Here is an 18368-nt window from a genome sequence, read left to right as displayed (position 1 = left end):
CCCCTCTGTTCTGTATTCATGCCTCCAGAGGCCAACGGTCTGACCCAGGATGACACAGGCCCCTCCCCAGAACCAGACATGTCTCCACTCAGCAAGCCCTGTTAGTAGTGAGTGGGCCAGGACACTTCCCAGCGGGTTAGAAGGTGATGCAGGAATTAGATGCCTACCAGAGTGCCCACCCACCAACTCCTCACTCCTAAGAGACAAGGAAGCTTCAGATGTGAGAACCAGTGTCTCGGGTTGGCCACCAGGGGGCAGCTGGGTGCCAACCAGAGCAGCAGGAAGGTGCGAGAGCAGAAGACTGGAAGCTTGTGGTCAAGAGGTCAAGCAGGAGGTGGGGAGGGTCTGACCTCTACTCGGGCCACTGCACTAAGCTCCCACATCTGATAGGCCACCTGCGCTGCCTCCGGGAAGAACTGGCCAGCAGCACTGGAATGGAGGGGGTCGGGGAGAGGACAGGAGGGAATGTCATCGTGGGCCGCGCTCCGCACATACAACACACGGCCACGTGCACAGATACACACACACCCCTTAAGGAAAGCCGCTTGGCTTTCTTTACCTTCTCTCTAGACTCATTCTAGACTCATTCAGACTCATTCATTCAGACTCATTCAGAGCCCTCCCCTCCATTTCTGAGAACCTTCTACCTTCTCTTGAGACCCCTTGCAATGTGGCTTTGCCCAGGGGCCGTCCTGGCCCCAAATTCCAAGCAGAATAGGATTTCTTGAGTCCTCTGACCTCCTTTCTTCTTTATGATCTGAGTGATTGCTATCCGAGTCTCCCCTCTCAAACAAGTCAGTGACCAGCTTATGGCCCTGTCACCTCAATATCTCCTCCTGCAAAGCACCTGGGTATACTGGGTGCCCAGTAAATATCTATGGAACTTAAATCAGCCCCCAAGGCACTTGCCAGAGGCTAACAGGAGGTTCTCCTATCTCTTACTTACCTGGATCCTTATAAACTCTGGGAGGGGAAACCCAGAGTACCTAGAGCTCTCCTCCTAGCATACAAATCAGGTCAAGTCATGCCCAATTTCATCTCTTCGGTGGCTCCCCACCCCCCCCCCCCCCCCCAGCAGAGGTTCTTGTGCTAGGAGGAGGTCCCAGGCCCCTCCCACTGCTCAGCCTCCTCTCTTCCTGCAAGTCTCCTCCTCTCACTCTGCAAAAGTTTGGCATCAGTTACAGAAATGTACCAGGCATCCCTAGGCCTGTCCTCCCCCCACCCTCCTTCAGACCTTGTCTTCACCTCCTCCTCTTCCTCACCTTCCTCCTCAGGCCTCTACTTCTCCACCTCCAGGAGAGGTAGAGTGCCCTGATGTGTGCGTTCATAGGCACATCTGCTTTCCCCATCCCAGGACCACCCCGCATGTCGCACGTCGGCTCTGGCCTGTTTGCTTCACGGGGCTGTGGGCTTCCCCAGTGCTCCCTGACAAGGCCTGCTCACAGGAGGTACTTGTTACAAACAAGCTGAATAAAGGAGTATGCAAAGCAGGCACCTGTATTTTTCCCATTGAACAGACAATGAAACTGAGAAGCTGCTATGATGCAGCAGGACCTGGACCCTCATATTCTGATTCCTAGTCACGTCCCCCAGACTGACTTTCCAAGCTCACAAAGAGCAGACACCTCCGCGTCTGGGATAGCACATTCCCATTCACACGTACAGACTTTCACCTGTGCACTGCTCCTGGCACCGAGGGATCCCCAAGATCATCCAATCCATCCATCCATCCATCCATCAGGATGAGGGCCAGGAGAGCCCAGGCCTGCCACCCCCGGGGGCCACTCCCTCCAGCCTGGGGCCTGGGAGTCACTTACTCATCATCACCCCCACAGAGCTTCAGCAGAGCCTTCTTGTACTCGCCAGAGGTGTCATTCTGGGGAGAAGGAGAGAAAGGTTACTTCTCACTCACTCCTGAGCTCCCCTCAGACAAGGAGGGAAGGTTCTGCATAGCCTCAAATAGGGGAGGGCTGAACACTTACTCATGGCAGCCTTGACTCTCCTCTGGTTTGGGGGTAGCTGAGCCCTCCAACCAGTGGTACTGACTCTTGGTGGGGGTGGTGGGGGTGGGAGGGGTAGAAAAGCCCTGATTTGCAACAGTTGGCAACCTCTGTGGTGTAAATCCATCCATCAAGGGATAATTTCAAACCACCAATATGATTTCACCGAATGTAAAATGCGGAGGAAACGCTGGCTGCTCTCCCCAGGCAGGGCAAGCCAGCCCCAGCACACCTCCACCCCCAGATAATCCCCAGCTTGGCCCTCCCAAGTGAAATATTCCACAAAAATAGGGCTTCATGAACAAAAAACACTGGGAAATGCCAAACCCAAACAAACATATGCGGCATATCTTATACCCCTCTTGGAGCTTCATGATGGATTTAACATATTAAAGGCCATGAGAAGTTCTGAAGTAAACCAGCTGCCTTTACTAGTTTTTTCCCAACATTTCCCATGAAACATTTTTGCATGTAACACCTGTAAAATTCCTCTTTGGAAACATACTTCAGGGAACGTAGCTGGAATTCATAAAGCTTTATCTCACTTGCCGCCCAAAGAAAAAAATCTCAACTCTCTTTGTGTCTTGGCCAAGCGTCAAGGGCTGGGCACTCCAGTCATCATAAATCTCCTGTCTTGGGGCCAAGTGCCCCCCTCCCCCCCCATCTTCCGAAGCCTGAACTCTCACTGCCCTTGGGATGGAGTCCTCATCCTTAATTCCGCCTGCTGCCCTTCCTAACAAAGCTCCGCCTTCCTTTGGGGCTTTGTGACTCACAAGCGCCGCCAGACGCTTACTTCTCCGTTGAATTGCCTTACATTCTCAGAATGTGCCACGAGGTGAGGGCTCCTGGAATTCCCAAGAGACTCCCAGCTTCCTGGGGCAGTTCTCTACCCCTTGGAGTGGCTCCCAAGCCCTCTGTTCCTCTCTGTACCCTGTTAGCTCCGCTCACCTTGATCATGCTATACAGGGACTTTTCGTACTTGGTCCGGAATATCTCCCGAATGTCAAGCATGTCCAGCTCGCTACGGGAGACCATGATGCGGATCAGGGTGTTGTCCCGGGTCCCCAGGCCCTGGAAGACAAGTGGGTACAGGGGACAGGAACCTGAGAGGAGGCTAGAGTGCTACCAGCCCCCAGCTTAGTTGAAATACAACTTTTGTGATAAAACATTAAAATTAAGAACAAAAGAAACAAAACATTGCCATTCCCCTTGAAGCTCCCTATGCATCCCTCCAGCTTTGAGTTCCTTCCTCCCTCTCATACCTCAGGCCTGTCCTTGGTTTCCCTTATAATTTTACCATAACTTTGTAACTCTAAGCATATATCGTTTACATTAGTACATCTTGGACCGCTGTATATAACACCACTTTGCATTGATTTCTCCTGCAACTCCTGACTGACATGGGATTGTTTCTAATTTTTTCCTAACTTGGACAATGCCATGAGCATTCTTATGAATGCATGCACACAGGAACCTTCTCTCCGGGGCTGAGCTGTACGACCTCACTCTGGCACAACGAAAGACAGTGAAGGGGCCATAGTCCACTTGACCTTGTGGGATGGCCACATAGGGCCAGAAAGGCCTGAGCTTCCTGGCCTCAGGTCTATGGCCTCTGGCAACAAATGACTGCATTCATGTACCCTGTTTTGCTCTGGAACCATCATCAGTTTCTGTGTGTCCCATGTGCAAAATAGTGGGAATCGCTGTTCTCAGGTACACGTCCAGAGTAGAATCACTGGGTCACAGGGATAAACAGCATGAGCCTTAATAGATAATAACAAGCATCTTCCAAAGTGGTCTAATCTACATATACTGTACATAAGCATTCCAGCTAATTAATATTTTTGAAATGTGTGGGCTTCCAGCCCATCTGGCTGGGTGAATCAAGTGCAGGCTGTCTTAACACCCTGTGATCAATAATGAGGTCAGAGCAGGTATCAGGGTGGACAGGTGTATGACCTAACAGCATCCCAGGCTTGGGAGCTCACCTGGGAAAAGTACCAGCACTTTCTACTGTGGCCAATCCCCTGAGGGAGGGCTCTCTCTGGCTAGCGGGTCCTAAAGACTTGTCAGAGGCTCTATAGTCCCGTGGGGCTGGGGAGAGACCCCCTCCTACAAACTTATCCCCACTGACCCCACTACACACCTTCATGGCTTTGAAGAGCCTTTCAGCGAAATACTCTGGGGTGCTCCGGATGCACTTCACTGAGAAGAGGGAGGAAGAGGTAGAGTTATTCTGGCTGCCTCGGGATGGGTTGGGGTGGCTAGACCCCTTCTTTATTTTTACCCCTTGGGGACCACCAAGTACAAACCCTGGAAGAACCCAGGTTCCTGATAACCTGAGGTCTCACCCACTTTTAACACAAACCCAGGGCATAAAGAAATCAGGAACTGGGCACAACTGGGTTGTGCATCTTAAAGCCCACTTCATCTTTCCAGTCCTCTGGGGGTTTGCAGGGAACTAGGCCAGGTAGGCAGTAGCATCAGGTGGAGCTGGAAAAGGTGTTTCTTTAGATTCTGCTGCAGCGAAAATGTACTGGCAGCTACATCGCTTTGGATCCTGCTGGCAGAGCATGCCAGAACCTGATTGTTTGAAACAGAGTTGGCAGGTGACAACTCTGGGCAGGAGGATGAGGCTGGAGATATAGCTCTCCCCCAGAAGACACACATACAACCCACCCAGCCTCAGACATACTGACTCTTACAAAGTCTAGCTTCCAAGAGCCTCGGGGTCAGGCAAGCCATCATCTCTGCCCTCACTTATCAGATGAGAGAACTGAGGACAGGGGACTTGCTCCAAGTCAACAGCAGATTTGGGAGAAGCCTTGGGTTTGAATCTTGACCTCCACCACTGATTAGTCGGCTTCTGGCATGCCCCATTCCCAGAATATCCCCCAAGTCATTACAAAACTACCCCTTGACAAAGTGATGCAGACTCTGTGAGATGTGGTTTCCTCATTTGTGAAATGGAGATAATGCCTACTCCTAGGTCCTTTTTAAAGATCAAATATTCCACACAGCACCCAGCACGTGCTCCACACAAGTCCGCTCTCCTGCTGGTTATTTCCCCAATCCCAGGCTCAGTGCTCTAACTCGCCCTACTGCACGCATTGGGGGAAGGAGTGGCAGGAAGTCAGTGCCTGAGGCTCCATTCCCTGCCTCCCTGATTTCATGCTGCCCTGGCCAACCTTCAGAATTCACTGCCTGTCTGATTTTCTCCTTCCTTGCCCCCATACCATATAATCCCCCCTTTCCATTCTGGGCCTCTTGTCCTGGGCCAGAATCCCAGAATACCACAAAGCCCCTAGGAAAGCAAGGTCAGGACGTACCCACAGCCAGCATCAGCTTCTCGAAGTCCCCGGACAGCTCCCCTCGGATGCTGGCTTCGATCGGCTTCCCTGTGGTCCTCAGATACTCATCAAACACTGAGTCAGAGAGACAGGGATGTTGAGAATGCCCCATAACACAGAAGAAACCAGGACCTCAGGAGGGAAGGCCAGGAGCAAAGTGCCCACTATGAAGGTAGGGCTGGTATTTGAGGAGCTAGCTGTCAGGGAGTTCATGCACATCACCAGCCACCATGCTGCCATGCTGTGTATGACATGAGGCATTGGGTATTCCTCACACTCCAACATGATGACAGGATTGGTACTCGGATGGAAAGGCTGAGCATCCTGTTAATGACTTTGCCGAGGGACTACACAAACCACTATCTAATAAAATCAGTGCTGGTACTTGAATTATAGATGAAGTAATATCCTGCTCTATTTGTATAAAAGGAAAAAAGAATGGAATTCTTGGCACAACCCCAAGGGAACAGCTGTAGGTCTTTCTTCTCTGGAACTTACCCAGCCGAAGATGTTGCTTGCTGCGATTTCCCAAGATGTAAATGAACTGGGCTTCATCTGTTCCCCATTTCAGTTCCCCTGCCTCGTACAGGTCCTGAAGGGGAAGAGGAAGGACTTCATTGAAAGGAGACAGAACTCACTGGCCAAGCTTATCAACTGCTGCTGGAACCCTAAACATACCAGTAATTGGTAGCCTCAGGACCTTTGCATATACCTGTATACTCTTCCTTTCTTTCTGGGGAAATTCCTACTCAGCCTTCAAGGCCTGGATTAAATGTCCCATTTGTTCTCAAAGCACTTCCTGATGTCCCCAAAGCCGAGTTCTATTTCTTCCCCTCCTCCTCTCTTCTAAGCTCCTATAGTTTCCTGCTTCTTTATTGCTTTGCTCCATTGTATATTATAATAACATCTTTATATGCCTGTCTCCCCACTAGGGTATGGGGTCCTCATTGTCAGAGACTATGTCTTTGCATTCTCTGAATCTACCCCTGCAGTGTCGGTGACACATAGTGGGACACAAAACACCTAGAATGTAATGATATACCCATAAAAAAGGTGTCTGTATGATTAATATACACCTATCTGTCCCAGTACATCTGATTTTGTTCATTAGTGATCTCCCAAGTGCTTGGCAGAGTGCCCAGCACATAGTAGGTATTCAATACATATTAATTCACTGGATGAACAAATGGCAAAAGCTCCAAAACATATCTCACCAATTTTATATATGTTGTATACCTTTGAAAGACAATTTAAATCCTTTCTTTGACAAAGCACCATATAAAGGGCTGGCTGTGAGTCAGTTAATTCTAGTATTTGATGCAAATTACTTCGCCTCCAGCCCTTCCCTGGATCCCCAAGATCCCCACTTTTGGGGCTCCCCTGCCATGCCCCAGTGCCCTCCATCTGTGCTGGTTTACCTGGACATCCTGTTGGACCAAGTCCTCGCTTACCACATCGTCTTGCTCCCTGGTTCCCTGGGCAGAAGAGATACAGGGACATGAGGTTCAAATACTGCAGGCAGGGGGAAGGCCTGGACACCAGAGGTGGAGAAAGCACGGTGGCCCAGGCGGGTCCTGGAGCAGTGACCTACAGCTGCCACTGCACCAAGACTGAAGCATCTATTTTATGGGAAATCATAGGGTCCCTCCTATTGGCTTTTCCCTTCATCCTTGGAGTTGGGACCAAAGAAGGAGTGTTCTGAGAATGACCAAGGTCCCTTTAGGTGCCCCATCCCAGAGCAAGCCAGAGCCTGTACTGAGAACAGGACCCTGCACAAGCCTTGGTGTGGCTCACAATGCCCACCAACAATGACACCGCAGGAGTAGGAAGTCTGCACATCTTTGTTCTACTGAGGGTTCACACCTTAACCCAAAGAGTTCTCAAAGAACTCACCAGTGAGGATCTGAGACTTGGGTCCTGAGATCCAAAAGGCATCAAATCCTATTGGTGTTTCTGCTGCTCCACCCATGCCCTGTGCCCCATTTGACAAAGGATGGTACTCACAGGGCATGGGGCCAGCCCTAGTGGGCATCGTGGTTCTGTAGGTACGGGTCAGGCCTAGGCTTATCTCCTCTTCCCCCTAGATGGTGCAACTCCAGATATCAAAGCCCCTGGTTCTCTTGGAGACTGAGCTTACAATGACAGAGCCTGCACATTTATAATCCATGCTGTGGCACTGCCCACTTGGTGTTAGATGTCAAAAAGGAGCTGAAACTCTCCTCTCCAGAACAAATGGCTTTCCCATCCCTGACGTTCTGATAATTCCCCAGCTGCTTGATATGGGACTGGGATTGCTATGGCAATGGAAGAAAAAGACCTGGGAGCGGCTAGGGTGAAATGTGTATGGGAGGGCAGGAAGTGAAAGGAAAAATGAAGTGGCTTAATATCTATATAAAGCTCCCTACAAGTTTGGTCCTTGGAGCTGGCCTTGAAATTTCTCAATGCCTGTCCGCACAGAGCCCATGGTCATGGAGCTTTCCCGGGAGCTGGGCAGGTGATGGTGAAGCAGCAGAGTGGGGCTGTTTTCCAGCCCCCTGCAGGCCTGCTATTGCCAGAACTTTCTATTATTCAAAGGAACGTAGAAATCTGGCTTTCAAGCAAAAGCTCTTCATTTTTAAATGTTAGCAACTAACTCAAAGTATTTTTTAAAAAAACACATTGTGTAGGAAAACCCAGGGGGAAAAACAACTTGGCAGATTGAAGTTGGCTGTGGATGCCAGTCTGCAGCCTCTTCATGGTCCTTTTTTATGTACTCTGGGGGTGGAAGGGAGGAGCAGCAGGGCTTGGCTGTGGGACACGCCATGCAGGCAGCCCCAGAAATGCCCCATCCCTGCTGGTGACTCGGGTGCCTGCGGGGGCGGGGGGGAGAAGCAATGGCTGGTAAGAGGGAGGCCTGGAAAGGAGGGGTGGGGGTATGAAGAGAGGATGGAGGATTCTCTTGGGCACAAAAGAGGGATGTGTGCAAAGGGAATGCAAGACCACCTGCCTATGCAAACCAGGGGCAACACAGCAGACCCTGGATGCTCGGATTCTACAGCCAGGTGAGCCAGAGAGGAACCATCTCAAGTTCGTGGATAAATGGGCAGTTCAGGAGTGGCCACAGCTTATGAGGACTTTATACCCGATGAGCCACCAAGGAACCCCTCACAGCCACTCTGTCTGGGGCAACAGGAAAAAGTTGCCCACAGCCCTCTGCCCGTCTCTGCTAGAGCTTCAGGGAGGACCCCATAGTGGACCAACCTGGAGCAGGACCACAAGCATCTTCTGGAAGTGGCCAGAAGTGTCACCAATGATGTCAGCCTCCAGGTCTCGCTCATAGGCTACAGGAAAGGAACACAAGCTCTAGTCCGATCCCTGTGAGACCTCAGGGATTTAGGATAAAGATCCCTGCTGCCCCCAGGGTGATTCAGATATTTGTTACAAATCCCAGAACCCAGTCTCTGGGATGATCATCGAAGGACCCAGGGTATATCTTCACAGGTTTTTGCACTGACTCCTGACACATGGAGATGGAATCTGTCCACTTCCCTCTATCTCCACTCGTGCTATCCTACTCCAGGTACTCTGGTCACTCACCTGGACAGTGGCTACAGGCTTCTAACTGCGCCTCCTGCTTCTGCTCCCCTCCCTCTCCAATCAACAGCAACAAGAGTAACTCTTAGAGCCCTCTCTGATCATGGGCTCCCCTGCTTCCTGCTGGACTTGGAATCAAACATCACCTTTCTCTTGGCCTGCAAGGCTCTGTGTGACCCTGTCCTGCCCTCTACCAACTCTGGCCTTATACTGGCTACCAGACTCATTTCTGCCCCAGGGCCTTTGGACTTGCCATTCCCTATGCCTGCCAGGATCTTCTCCCCATTCTTTACACAATTGGCTCCTTCTCATTTCCTCCCAAGACATGCTTTCCCTGACCACTTGTCTGGGGCAGGCAGGTCCTGCCCAATTAAAGTCTGATTCTTGTTACTTTATTGTGTAACAACATGTCATCATCGTGTTTACCTGTGTATTGTCTGTATCCCTTGTTACCTCATGAATCTGTAAGCTCTAGGAGGCAGGGACTATATGGGTTCTCCCCACCACCATATCCTGAGAACCTAGAACATTGCTGCACAGAGCAGCTATTTCTGACATGGAAAAATGATGGACAGATCAGAGGGAAAGAGGGAAGAAGTTGGATGGCCCACCACAGCCTTAGGGTCCCCACCCTTGCAATTACCCTCATTTCATATCTCAAAGTCTTGAATGGTCCCTCCCGCCCATCTCACCATCCTTGTATGCTGCCACCAGCTGGTGGATCTGCTCATTGGTCCGAGAGGCCAAAATCTCAATGAGACACTTCTCATCAGTGCCGATGCCCTGGGAGCACAGAAGGGACACAGGAGTCAGGACTGGGATGGGAGGCCACCACCAACCACGCGTTGGGTTCCTGGAGTGGCCAGAGCTATGAAACCCTCAACACTCAGAGTGCTCCCACCACAGCTCTTAGGCACCAAGCTGGAGCTGCTGCCCTGAGAATCAAAAGACATAGGTTTTAGTCCTGCCTCTGCCAGCAGCTTGCTTTGTGACCTCTCATTGAGAAACATTGTCTTTCTGAGCTTCTTTTCTCATCTGTAAAATGGAAATGATGCCAGTTGCTCTGCCAAACTCACAAGGACGTTGAGAAGGCAATCTCTCACGTCGCTAAATTTACCAACATATAAAGCCATATTGAATAGCTCATCTGAGGCAAAGATCACAGGTATACAACTGGCTTCTGTAAAGTGCCCGATACATTTAAGAGCTTTGATCCCTCGCTGCTTGCTTCAGCCAGGCTGTGCTACACCCGGGTCCTGAACACACCTTTCTTACCTAGCCTGGAATGACCTCAGAGCTTTTGGGCCCAACTTGATCTCTCATATTCTGTGACACCCTCTCAAGCCACCCTGGGCCTGCCCTCCCGACCTCCTCTAATGTGCCCTTGGTGTTGGGGAGTTGGGCACAGTTTGCCCTTGTGCCCCTGCATCTCGCTTCCTCAGGGCTGTAAGCTGCTGTGTTGAGGTCTGGCCAAGGGCCGCTCTACAAGGTCTGTCTCACACCAACATCTGTCCCATATCTGTCCATCTGGAGGAGACTGTGGCACCCCTCTGGGACAGGGTTTGAGCAAGCTGCCTCTTGCAGTGGGGCACACTGCTGGTGGGTGCAGGCCTCACTGAATACTTGCTGCAGAGACCAGAATCTTCCCATTAATCACAACCCCACTTGCAACACATATACTGACCCACGCTTCTTACCGAGATGGCGTCTTTTATTTCTTTGGCATCACAGTAGGCAAGTGGCCTCATGAGACCCACAATCAGTCGTTCAAACTTTCCTGTCAGCTCATACTTCAAGTCAGCAATGAGGTCCTGGGTGGGGGTCGGGGGGGGGGGGAGGGAGAGGAGATGGAGGAGAAGGGGGAGTTGCTCATTAAATGTGATTCTTATCACATTTAATGAGCACCTGCCCTGCAAGACACCAGGCTAAGTAAGCCCATGGAAGGGTCACTCTGGGAGGTATAGGCTCCCATCAATGCTAAGAAAGGGGCTTAGAGACGTCAGGCAACTCGCCCAAAGTCACACGGTGAGCAAATGGGGGGTGCATGGCACAGTGCCTCTTCCCTGGCATTGCTGGTTCACTTGTTTACTGAGTGTCCCTCCCACTGTCTGTGGGTCCACAGGGCTGACACCCCACAGGTCTCGTTCGCCTGTGAGCCCCAACAACCTAGCACAGTGCCCAAGCATACAGCAGGCGGCGTACACGCATCTGTGGCTGAGTGGGGCCTGACTAATGAGAAGAGAAAAGGAGGGCAGAACTGTCAGCATGGAGGGCTGAGCTGGAGTAAAACAGGTGGGACCCTGAATGAACATGCGGGTGAATGAAATGAGCTCCCTGGCCCCATCCCACCCACCTCACAGTTGCCATGGTTACCTTGCCGTAGAGGGACTTGTAGCTCTGGGAGATCTCCTGCCTCTGCCTGTTGCTCCGAGAAGTGATGAGCTCCAGTATGGCCTCCTTGTCACTGCCTGGAAGACAGGAGGGCACTGGTGACCCAACCTCAACCTGCCTCCAGGAAACCCACCAGGGCTGCTCCTGGCAGGCCTCAGCACCAGCCTCCCGTTCATCAGGCGGGGGTGTCAGTGGGGGAGGATCTATGGGGACCTGTTAAGGCCCTACTGAGAAGTATCACAGCACCCACAGTATTTGAACTCAGAGGGCCTGTGATCTAGTCCCTCATCAGACACATAAGGAAACTGAGGCCGAAAGAGAAGCAAGGACTCACCCTAGCTTTCAAAATGAGACCAGGTTTAGAAAAACCCAGGTATCCTAATACCCAAGACAGGGTTGTTTCAACAACAAGAGAAATAAAAGAGAATAATGAACACCAAGTTCAGGGTAGTGGTTACCCCCAAGAGGAAAGGCAGGGGTGATACTTTAGGAGGGGACCCACCAAGGAGGTTTCAACTCTATGAGGAGGCAAGTGCTACTTCTCATGGTGAGTGGCAGGTCCTTGGGTGAAGCTTCTATTATTCTTTAGACCTTTTGGTTGGTCTGAAATATTTCATTATAAAATTATGAAAAATAATAAAAAGAGGAGACAAAAGAATGAGTGAGCCCATCTCAGTACCTCACCCCAACCCTCGCCCCCAGGAGGGTTCGGGGCTGAGCCCACATGTGGGAACACCCCCAAGCTCCCATGAGTCCTGCTCCCTTTCCCTGGGCCCCACTGCTGGTGGCTGAGCACCCACCAAAGCCCTTCATGGCGGTATATAGGGCCTCAGCATCCTGGTTGGGGTCAAAGTTTGGGAAGTCATGAATGGAGCCACGGTACTTGACACCCTGTGGAGAGAAGAAGCAGAAGGTGAACTGCTGATCTTGGCCTTAAACAAGGCTCCCAGCCCCAACTCCAACCCCAGGTCATACTCTCAACCCTGGCAGAGTCTAGGCTGAGTTTCCTTCCCCTAAAATTAATCACTGACTACAGAAAGCCCAAGCAAGGGTACGGCGACTCTCTCTGTACCTCCTGACATAGCCTGCCCACAGACATTGCCATTTCCCCAAGGGACAGTGGCTCCATTGAGCCCACTGCACTATATTACCTTTCCCAGGACCCGAAAGAGAAGAAAAAGCCAGGCTGAATGCGAGGGGTAGAAATGATCCCTTCAAGAATAACAAAAGTTCCTTATATTTTTATGGCACTTTATAGTCTACAAAACCCTTTTGCCTCCCTTAATGTGATTCCAAGCAGAAGCACTTAAGATGATCTATTCCACAGAAACAAAGAAACCGAGCCCAAAGAGGGAAAGCCTCTTGCTGGGGGTCCCACAGAGCCCAGATCTCTGGCCTGTTCCCCTCTGCTCTCCAGCTCCAGACACCTGATAGTTGCCAGCTTCTGAGGGTGAGGTCGTGGCCCAAGGGAAGCCCAGAACCACCCTCAGAATCAATGCCAAGACAAGATGCTGCCCTTTGGGCTCAGTGAACTGAGCTAGAGACTGGCATCTGAGGACAAGCTGGCTGGATCCTTGGGGTGAAAGGGAGGAGAGGCAGAGCCAGAGGATCTGAGACATTGAACCTGAATGCACAATGGACTGGTTCACAGAGAAGTCAGATGGGGGTCAGCTCCATGGCCCCAGAGAAGTTTGGGGCCAGGAGAGTGGCTGGGGCTGCGGAAGCCTGAGTACTGAGCTCACGGCATGGTGAGAGGGCACTTAGCCTGGGCCAGGCCCAATGCTAAGGGCTGAAGTTTCAGGGAGAAAGAAGCCCTGACCCTGTCTTTCGTGAGCTTCAGACTCAGCAGACAGAGAGAGAGAGAGAGAGAGAGAGAGAGAGAAGCACACAAATTAGCATAGAGCTGGTAATAAATACCCTAAAACAGAGGCAGAGTAATTTGGGAAAATAGTGGAGGTCGATTCCATCTAGGGGAGGGAACCTGTGCAAGGACTGGGGGTGGCTCACTGCAAAAAAGAGCCTCCTACCATCTCCTGCGTCTCCCAGGCCCCACTGAACGGCCTGGCCAGACATTTGGGTGCTCCTTGGTGTATGTTTGCAGTTGCTGCTCCTCTGAGATATGCATGCGTGGGCGCAGGGTTGCTATTTAAAGTTCTGACAGGGCGGGTGACCAGAAAGGGACACGGCCCTCTTCCCGCCACCCGTGAATCCCCTGCAACCTGATCACACCCTTGGGCAGAGGAGGAGAGAGTAACACAGGCCAGATACCCAGGTCAGAAAAGAGACAGTCTGTTTAGAAAGCCCTAGGAGCGTCGGCCCTTCTCACCCGTGCAGTCCCAGCACCTAGTGCAGAGCTTGGAGTAACCAAGCCCTGATATCTGCTGCCAAGAGGGATAGGCACTGGGATGGATGAGTGACGAGTGACCACATACATTCTGAGCAGATCAAAGACCTCCTGGAGGTGAATTCTACACTGAGCCCCTAAAGGCTGAGTGACAGCTGGCCCCAAGGGTTGGGGGCGGGGGATGAGAAAAGCTGAGTCTAGGAGAAAGGCTTCACACAGGAAACAGCACAGTAAGGTTCTAGAAGATTCTCCAGTGCTCAGTGCCAACATCCAGAGCTGCCAGGACCATGGGACTCTAAGTTGCCAGGAAAGAACAAGAAGAGGAGGTGGAAGGGCAGAGGAGCAGCAAGCTGAGGACCCTCTCCCCATCCATGCAGCTGCTCCCCAACCTCAGCTGCCCCTCCTCCCATGGCAGGTGAGGGATGAGGCAATGTCCTCCAGGGGGACAGGAAGCCTAATGACAACAGGGAGCTTGATCCAAATGTTCCCTTCAACACCGGCTGAGTGAGCAGCGAGGCCAGCTTCCCAGGTGTCTTTGCCTAAGGACAATAAACTCTTCCAAGGGGCGGTTATCCCAGGGGTTATCCTAGATTGCAACAACTAGAAGAGGGGGACACGATGGGGGAGGGGGCTTAGCGCTGGTCACATTTAGAGGCATAGAGACAGTCCTACAAGTCCCCCAGTCTCCCACCATTGGTCATCCTCACGCCAACCTGATGAACTCAGTCTCCAGGTGCCACCTGTGTAGCTGTCCCCACTTCAGGGCACCTAGACAGCCTGGTGCTCCTCTGGCAGACAGGCTCCTGGCCTCGGGCACTCATCACGGAGGGGCGAGGGGCACGGAGAGCAGAGAAAGGACTTTCCACCCTGAAATATTCAGCAGGTCCTGCTGCCAGCTGGTGAGCGGCCTGGACCCTGAGGCTCTGAGGTCTCGGGACCCATATCAGCTGCTGCCTGAGTAGGAGCCTGCAGCCTCTCCTGAGAGACGGCTGCCCAGCCAGGACTCCAGCTTGGAGCAATCGTGACCAGACCTGACCTGGGCCTCAGCTCTGTAGCTGCTGGAGGTCCGTGGACCACTGCCTGCCCCCCTCTTGCCCAGACCTCAGTGTTCTCGTGCCCATCGTCAAGTTCCAATCCAGATCACCCCTGTCAAATGGATGCCACAGAGCTATGAGTCTGGGACCTTTCTGACACCACACCATTTCTTCACATCTTTGGTCCTCAAGATCCCCCCTCTTCTAGAAGGAAGGATGGGGAGGATAACCCAATTAACACAGCAGAAGAAGAAAAAAAAAACACAGCAGAAATGGACCATAGAAAAGAGTGGCTTGTTCTGTGCATGGGTGTGGGGGGTATAGGAATGTTAGGAAGGGGGTGTACAGGATGCATAATTGGGCTGCCAATAATCGCAAGCAATAGATACAAACTTCAGCTCAAGAATGGAAGAAGACCTGCTCAAACTCTCCAGTTTTTGTCTTTTGCAACCTCCCTCCCTCCCTGAACCCTGGCACTCCAAGCAGGCCAAATTTCTTTTGCTGCCCCCCACACTCTGCACCATCTCTCTGGCCTTCTGTTCCAGCTTCCCCTCCCCCGTGCGCACATCAGCCCCCTCACTCTTCCCAGCAGCTCCCTCGTCCCCCGCAGCTCCCTTTAGGCATCTTTCCCAGCTTCCTCAACCTGCACCCACAGAGCTACTTTACTGCTTCCACACAGAGCATGAGTGCTGTGCATCGAAGGATTCCAGCTCATCTCGTGAGATGAGGGACCCCACAGGCTCTGACACCCTGGGACTCTTGCTTGCAGACTGTCTACCGGCCCCTGGTCCAAGGCAACAAGAAACCACAGGTCAGCCAGGCAGGAGCATGGCTTGAGAGCCCTGGAACAGGATTCCAAATATCCGTGCCCTAGCTCCTGACCCCTCCGACCTCCCAGGATCTGCTCTCTCCACTTGAGTTGTGCGGAACCCTGCAGTTTGAATGCCTCCCAGGAAATAGCTCTGGTATGACTACATATGGAAAATGGGGAACAGCAAGTTATGCCTTGGACCTTTGCCCATAACCACTAACACTTTCTTCTCCTGGTCAGAGAGGCCACTTGTGCAAAGTGTGCTCCTCAGAGGCTGACAGGGAGGCCACAGCTAGGACTCTTCTGAGCACTGATCCTGTATCACATGAGAAACTGAGCTCTTCAAAAATTGTGAATAGATATCCTTAAGGCCCTAGTTCACTGGGTGGTGGTGAGTCATGAAAACTGAGGTCCAGAGAGAGTAGAACTTCCCCCAAGATCACACAGCTCCTGTATTATGTCTGTGGCCAGTCGCTCTGTGACTGAAGTGAGGAGCAAGAGAGGCCAAGTCAGGTGTACCTTGGTTTTATCCTCCCTTCTCAATCCCATCTCCTTTTCTACTGCTAGACAAGAGGAGTCACTCTCAGGTGACGCCTGGCACAGGACAGCTAGCTCTGCCCAAGGACAGAACCCGATCCTGGCCACACCCAGGAGTAAAAGCTCCTCCACCACACCTCAACTTCTATAGCCCAGCAAAGCAGTTACACAGCATGAAAGACTGGGGTCTCCCAAGCCAGGGAGACTTAAACCCAGATGCATGTAACAAGGGACGCTTCCACTGCCAGAGCAGAGATAACCCTCGAATGCTTTTGCCTGACCAGTAGCCATCTTCCTGGGAAACCACCTCTGGCCCACGCAGTTCAGGTAGCACCAACTCAACCACCGGAATCCAAGTCACCATTGGCTCAGCCAATGAGAACCAGACCTAGGACTTTCCCTGGAATCATCAGGAATAAATTATGTTGTTTCCTCCAGCTTGCTCAGGAAACAGAATGGAAGCCTGGGGCGCTGGTGGCTAGGGTGCCAAGTTAGGGAAGAACCACCCAAGACTGAAGCCACCCAGAGGAATTTCAATTCACAGATGCCGAATCCTGACAATATCATTTGGGTCCCTGGAACCAGCCAAACTTGAAGCCCTGGGCTTTTCAGTCACATAAGCCAATATACATCTCTTCTGCTTAGGATGTTGTGCATTGTCACTGGTCACTTGCAACTGAAAAGGATGTGACTTGTAATGGGATCAAGCAAAGCCTGAGAACCTCTCCTGCTCCTTTTTAGATGAAGGCACCAGGGATCTGCAGAATGGGCCTAGGGACTCTGGGAGCCCAGGAAAGGCAGAGAAGAGCCTTCAGGAGGCGGGATGCTCCTTACCTGTGGTTTGGCCATGGTATCAGGTTCTGCAGCAGGTAACACTGTGGAGAAGAAAGAGACCCATGAGATCTGGTCACCTCCATGCTTTCCCTCAATTTCTTCACCCTTCTTGCTTCCTAAGGGAAGTATGCTCCCCCTGCTGTATTCCAGCTGCCCCTAGCCCTTTGGGTTAAATTACATACAGACCTGCCTTGGGGCCAGTCGCACTTTTCATAATACACTGAGTAGACTGGCCTGTGTCCAGACACTCACACCAGGATGGGAAAGGGAGATAGGGCATGACCTCTGAGCACACACCACTTCTCCAGGCCATACAGGGCACTTTCCCAGATGTCCCACTTAATCCTCATGGTGATCCTTCCCAGCATCAGATTCTCCCCTTCCACATAGGAGGGAATGGAGGATGAGGAGTCAGGGAGGTTGCGTAATTTACTCAAAGTCACACAGCTTAAAAATGAATACAACAAAGTCCAGATTCCAGAGTCTAAGCTATCTGCACCATGCATACCCTATGTCTAAGTCACCAGGAATGGTTCAAGAAGCCAGGGTTTCACGTTCTGCAGATGAGAATGCTCAAAGGGCTCTGGGCCACCTGCTGCAAATGTCTGAAGGGCTGTGGTTCCCATGTAAGTCAGTGAGCCTTTCTTGAGCAACTGCTCTAATAAAAGAGATTGTTAAAACCCTGCTTTTCTGCAGCTGACTCCATACTGGGAAAGAATAAAAATGCACATGGCAAAAAAGGAGAAAACATAATGCCTGGTCGGGAGACAGTGACAAGGAGCCCAGGCAAAATGGTCAGAGGATGACATGAGCCATGTGGACACCTAGGGCAGTGCAGTCGAGGGGACTCAGTGTGGCTAATGTGGCAGCAGGGAATGGAGGCAGCGGATCAGGGCATGAGCCACTGTAAAGACGCTGGATTTTTCTCCTTCTTTAAGGACAAACTGGACACATGATCTTATCCAAGGGAGTGTAGGAGATAGAGTGAAAAAATAAACAAAAATGTCTTACACCTAGAAAGAAATGAAAAAAGCGCTGTAACTGCCTTGGAAAGGGGAAGAGAAAGGGGGGCCAGGGCAGGCTGGTGAGCACTCTCAGCAGGAAGGCAAAGATGGAACTGAAGCAATTTTCCTGGGACAAGAGGAGAAAGAAGGGCCTGTGCTTTCCATTTCAGTCAGGACTGTATCATTGGATCTTTCTTTCTTTTTTTGTTTTTTAAAGATTTTATTTATTTATGAGAGACACAGACAGAGAAGAAGAGACATAGGCAAAGGGAAAAGCAGGCTCCCTGCGGGGAACCAGATGTGGGACTCGATCCCAGAATCCCGGGATCACGCCCTGAGCCAAAGGCAGACACTCAACCAGTGAGCCAGCCAGGTGCCCTCGTTGGATCTTTCTGAGCCATGTCTGTGTACTACTTTTTTTTTTTTTTTAAGATTTTATTTATTCATTCATGAGAGACAGAGAGAGGCAGTGACCCAGGCAGAGGGAGAA

General features: G+C 51.5%; 1 protein-coding gene across 6 annotated transcripts in view; it reads right to left on the bottom strand.

The window, feature by feature from the left end:
- Positions 1-18368, bottom strand: part of ANXA6 (annexin A6) — a 48717-nt gene that overhangs the window by 21099 nt on the left and 9250 nt on the right. For all 6 annotated transcript variants that reach the window (XM_026008320.2, XM_026008339.2, XM_026008329.2 and 3 more), the window contains exons 2-14: positions 16875-16915; positions 12115-12205; positions 11297-11391; positions 10621-10734; positions 9616-9706; positions 8591-8670; positions 6769-6825; positions 5849-5942; positions 5330-5425; positions 4147-4205; positions 2949-3071; positions 1818-1876; positions 351-429 (exon numbers count right to left, since the gene is read on the bottom strand). In XM_026008320.2, coding sequence (XP_025864105.1) covers positions 351-429; positions 1818-1876; positions 2949-3071; positions 4147-4205; positions 5330-5425; positions 5849-5942; positions 6769-6825; positions 8591-8670; positions 9616-9706; positions 10621-10734; positions 11297-11391; positions 12115-12205; positions 16875-16889 — 1053 coding nt within the window. In that variant the 5' untranslated portion in view covers positions 16890-16915. The remainder of the gene's footprint in view (positions 1-350; positions 430-1817; positions 1877-2948; positions 3072-4146; positions 4206-5329; positions 5426-5848; positions 5943-6768; positions 6826-8590; positions 8671-9615; positions 9707-10620; positions 10735-11296; positions 11392-12114; positions 12206-16874; positions 16916-18368) is intronic.

The sequence above is a fragment of the Vulpes vulpes genome, chromosome 4 (assembly GCF_048418805.1).
Source record: "Vulpes vulpes isolate BD-2025 chromosome 4, VulVul3, whole genome shotgun sequence".
Lineage (NCBI taxonomy): Eukaryota > Metazoa > Chordata > Mammalia > Carnivora > Canidae > Vulpes > Vulpes vulpes.
The sequence above is the reverse complement of the archived record's forward strand: the minus strand, read 5'-3'. Positions and strand labels throughout refer to the sequence as shown.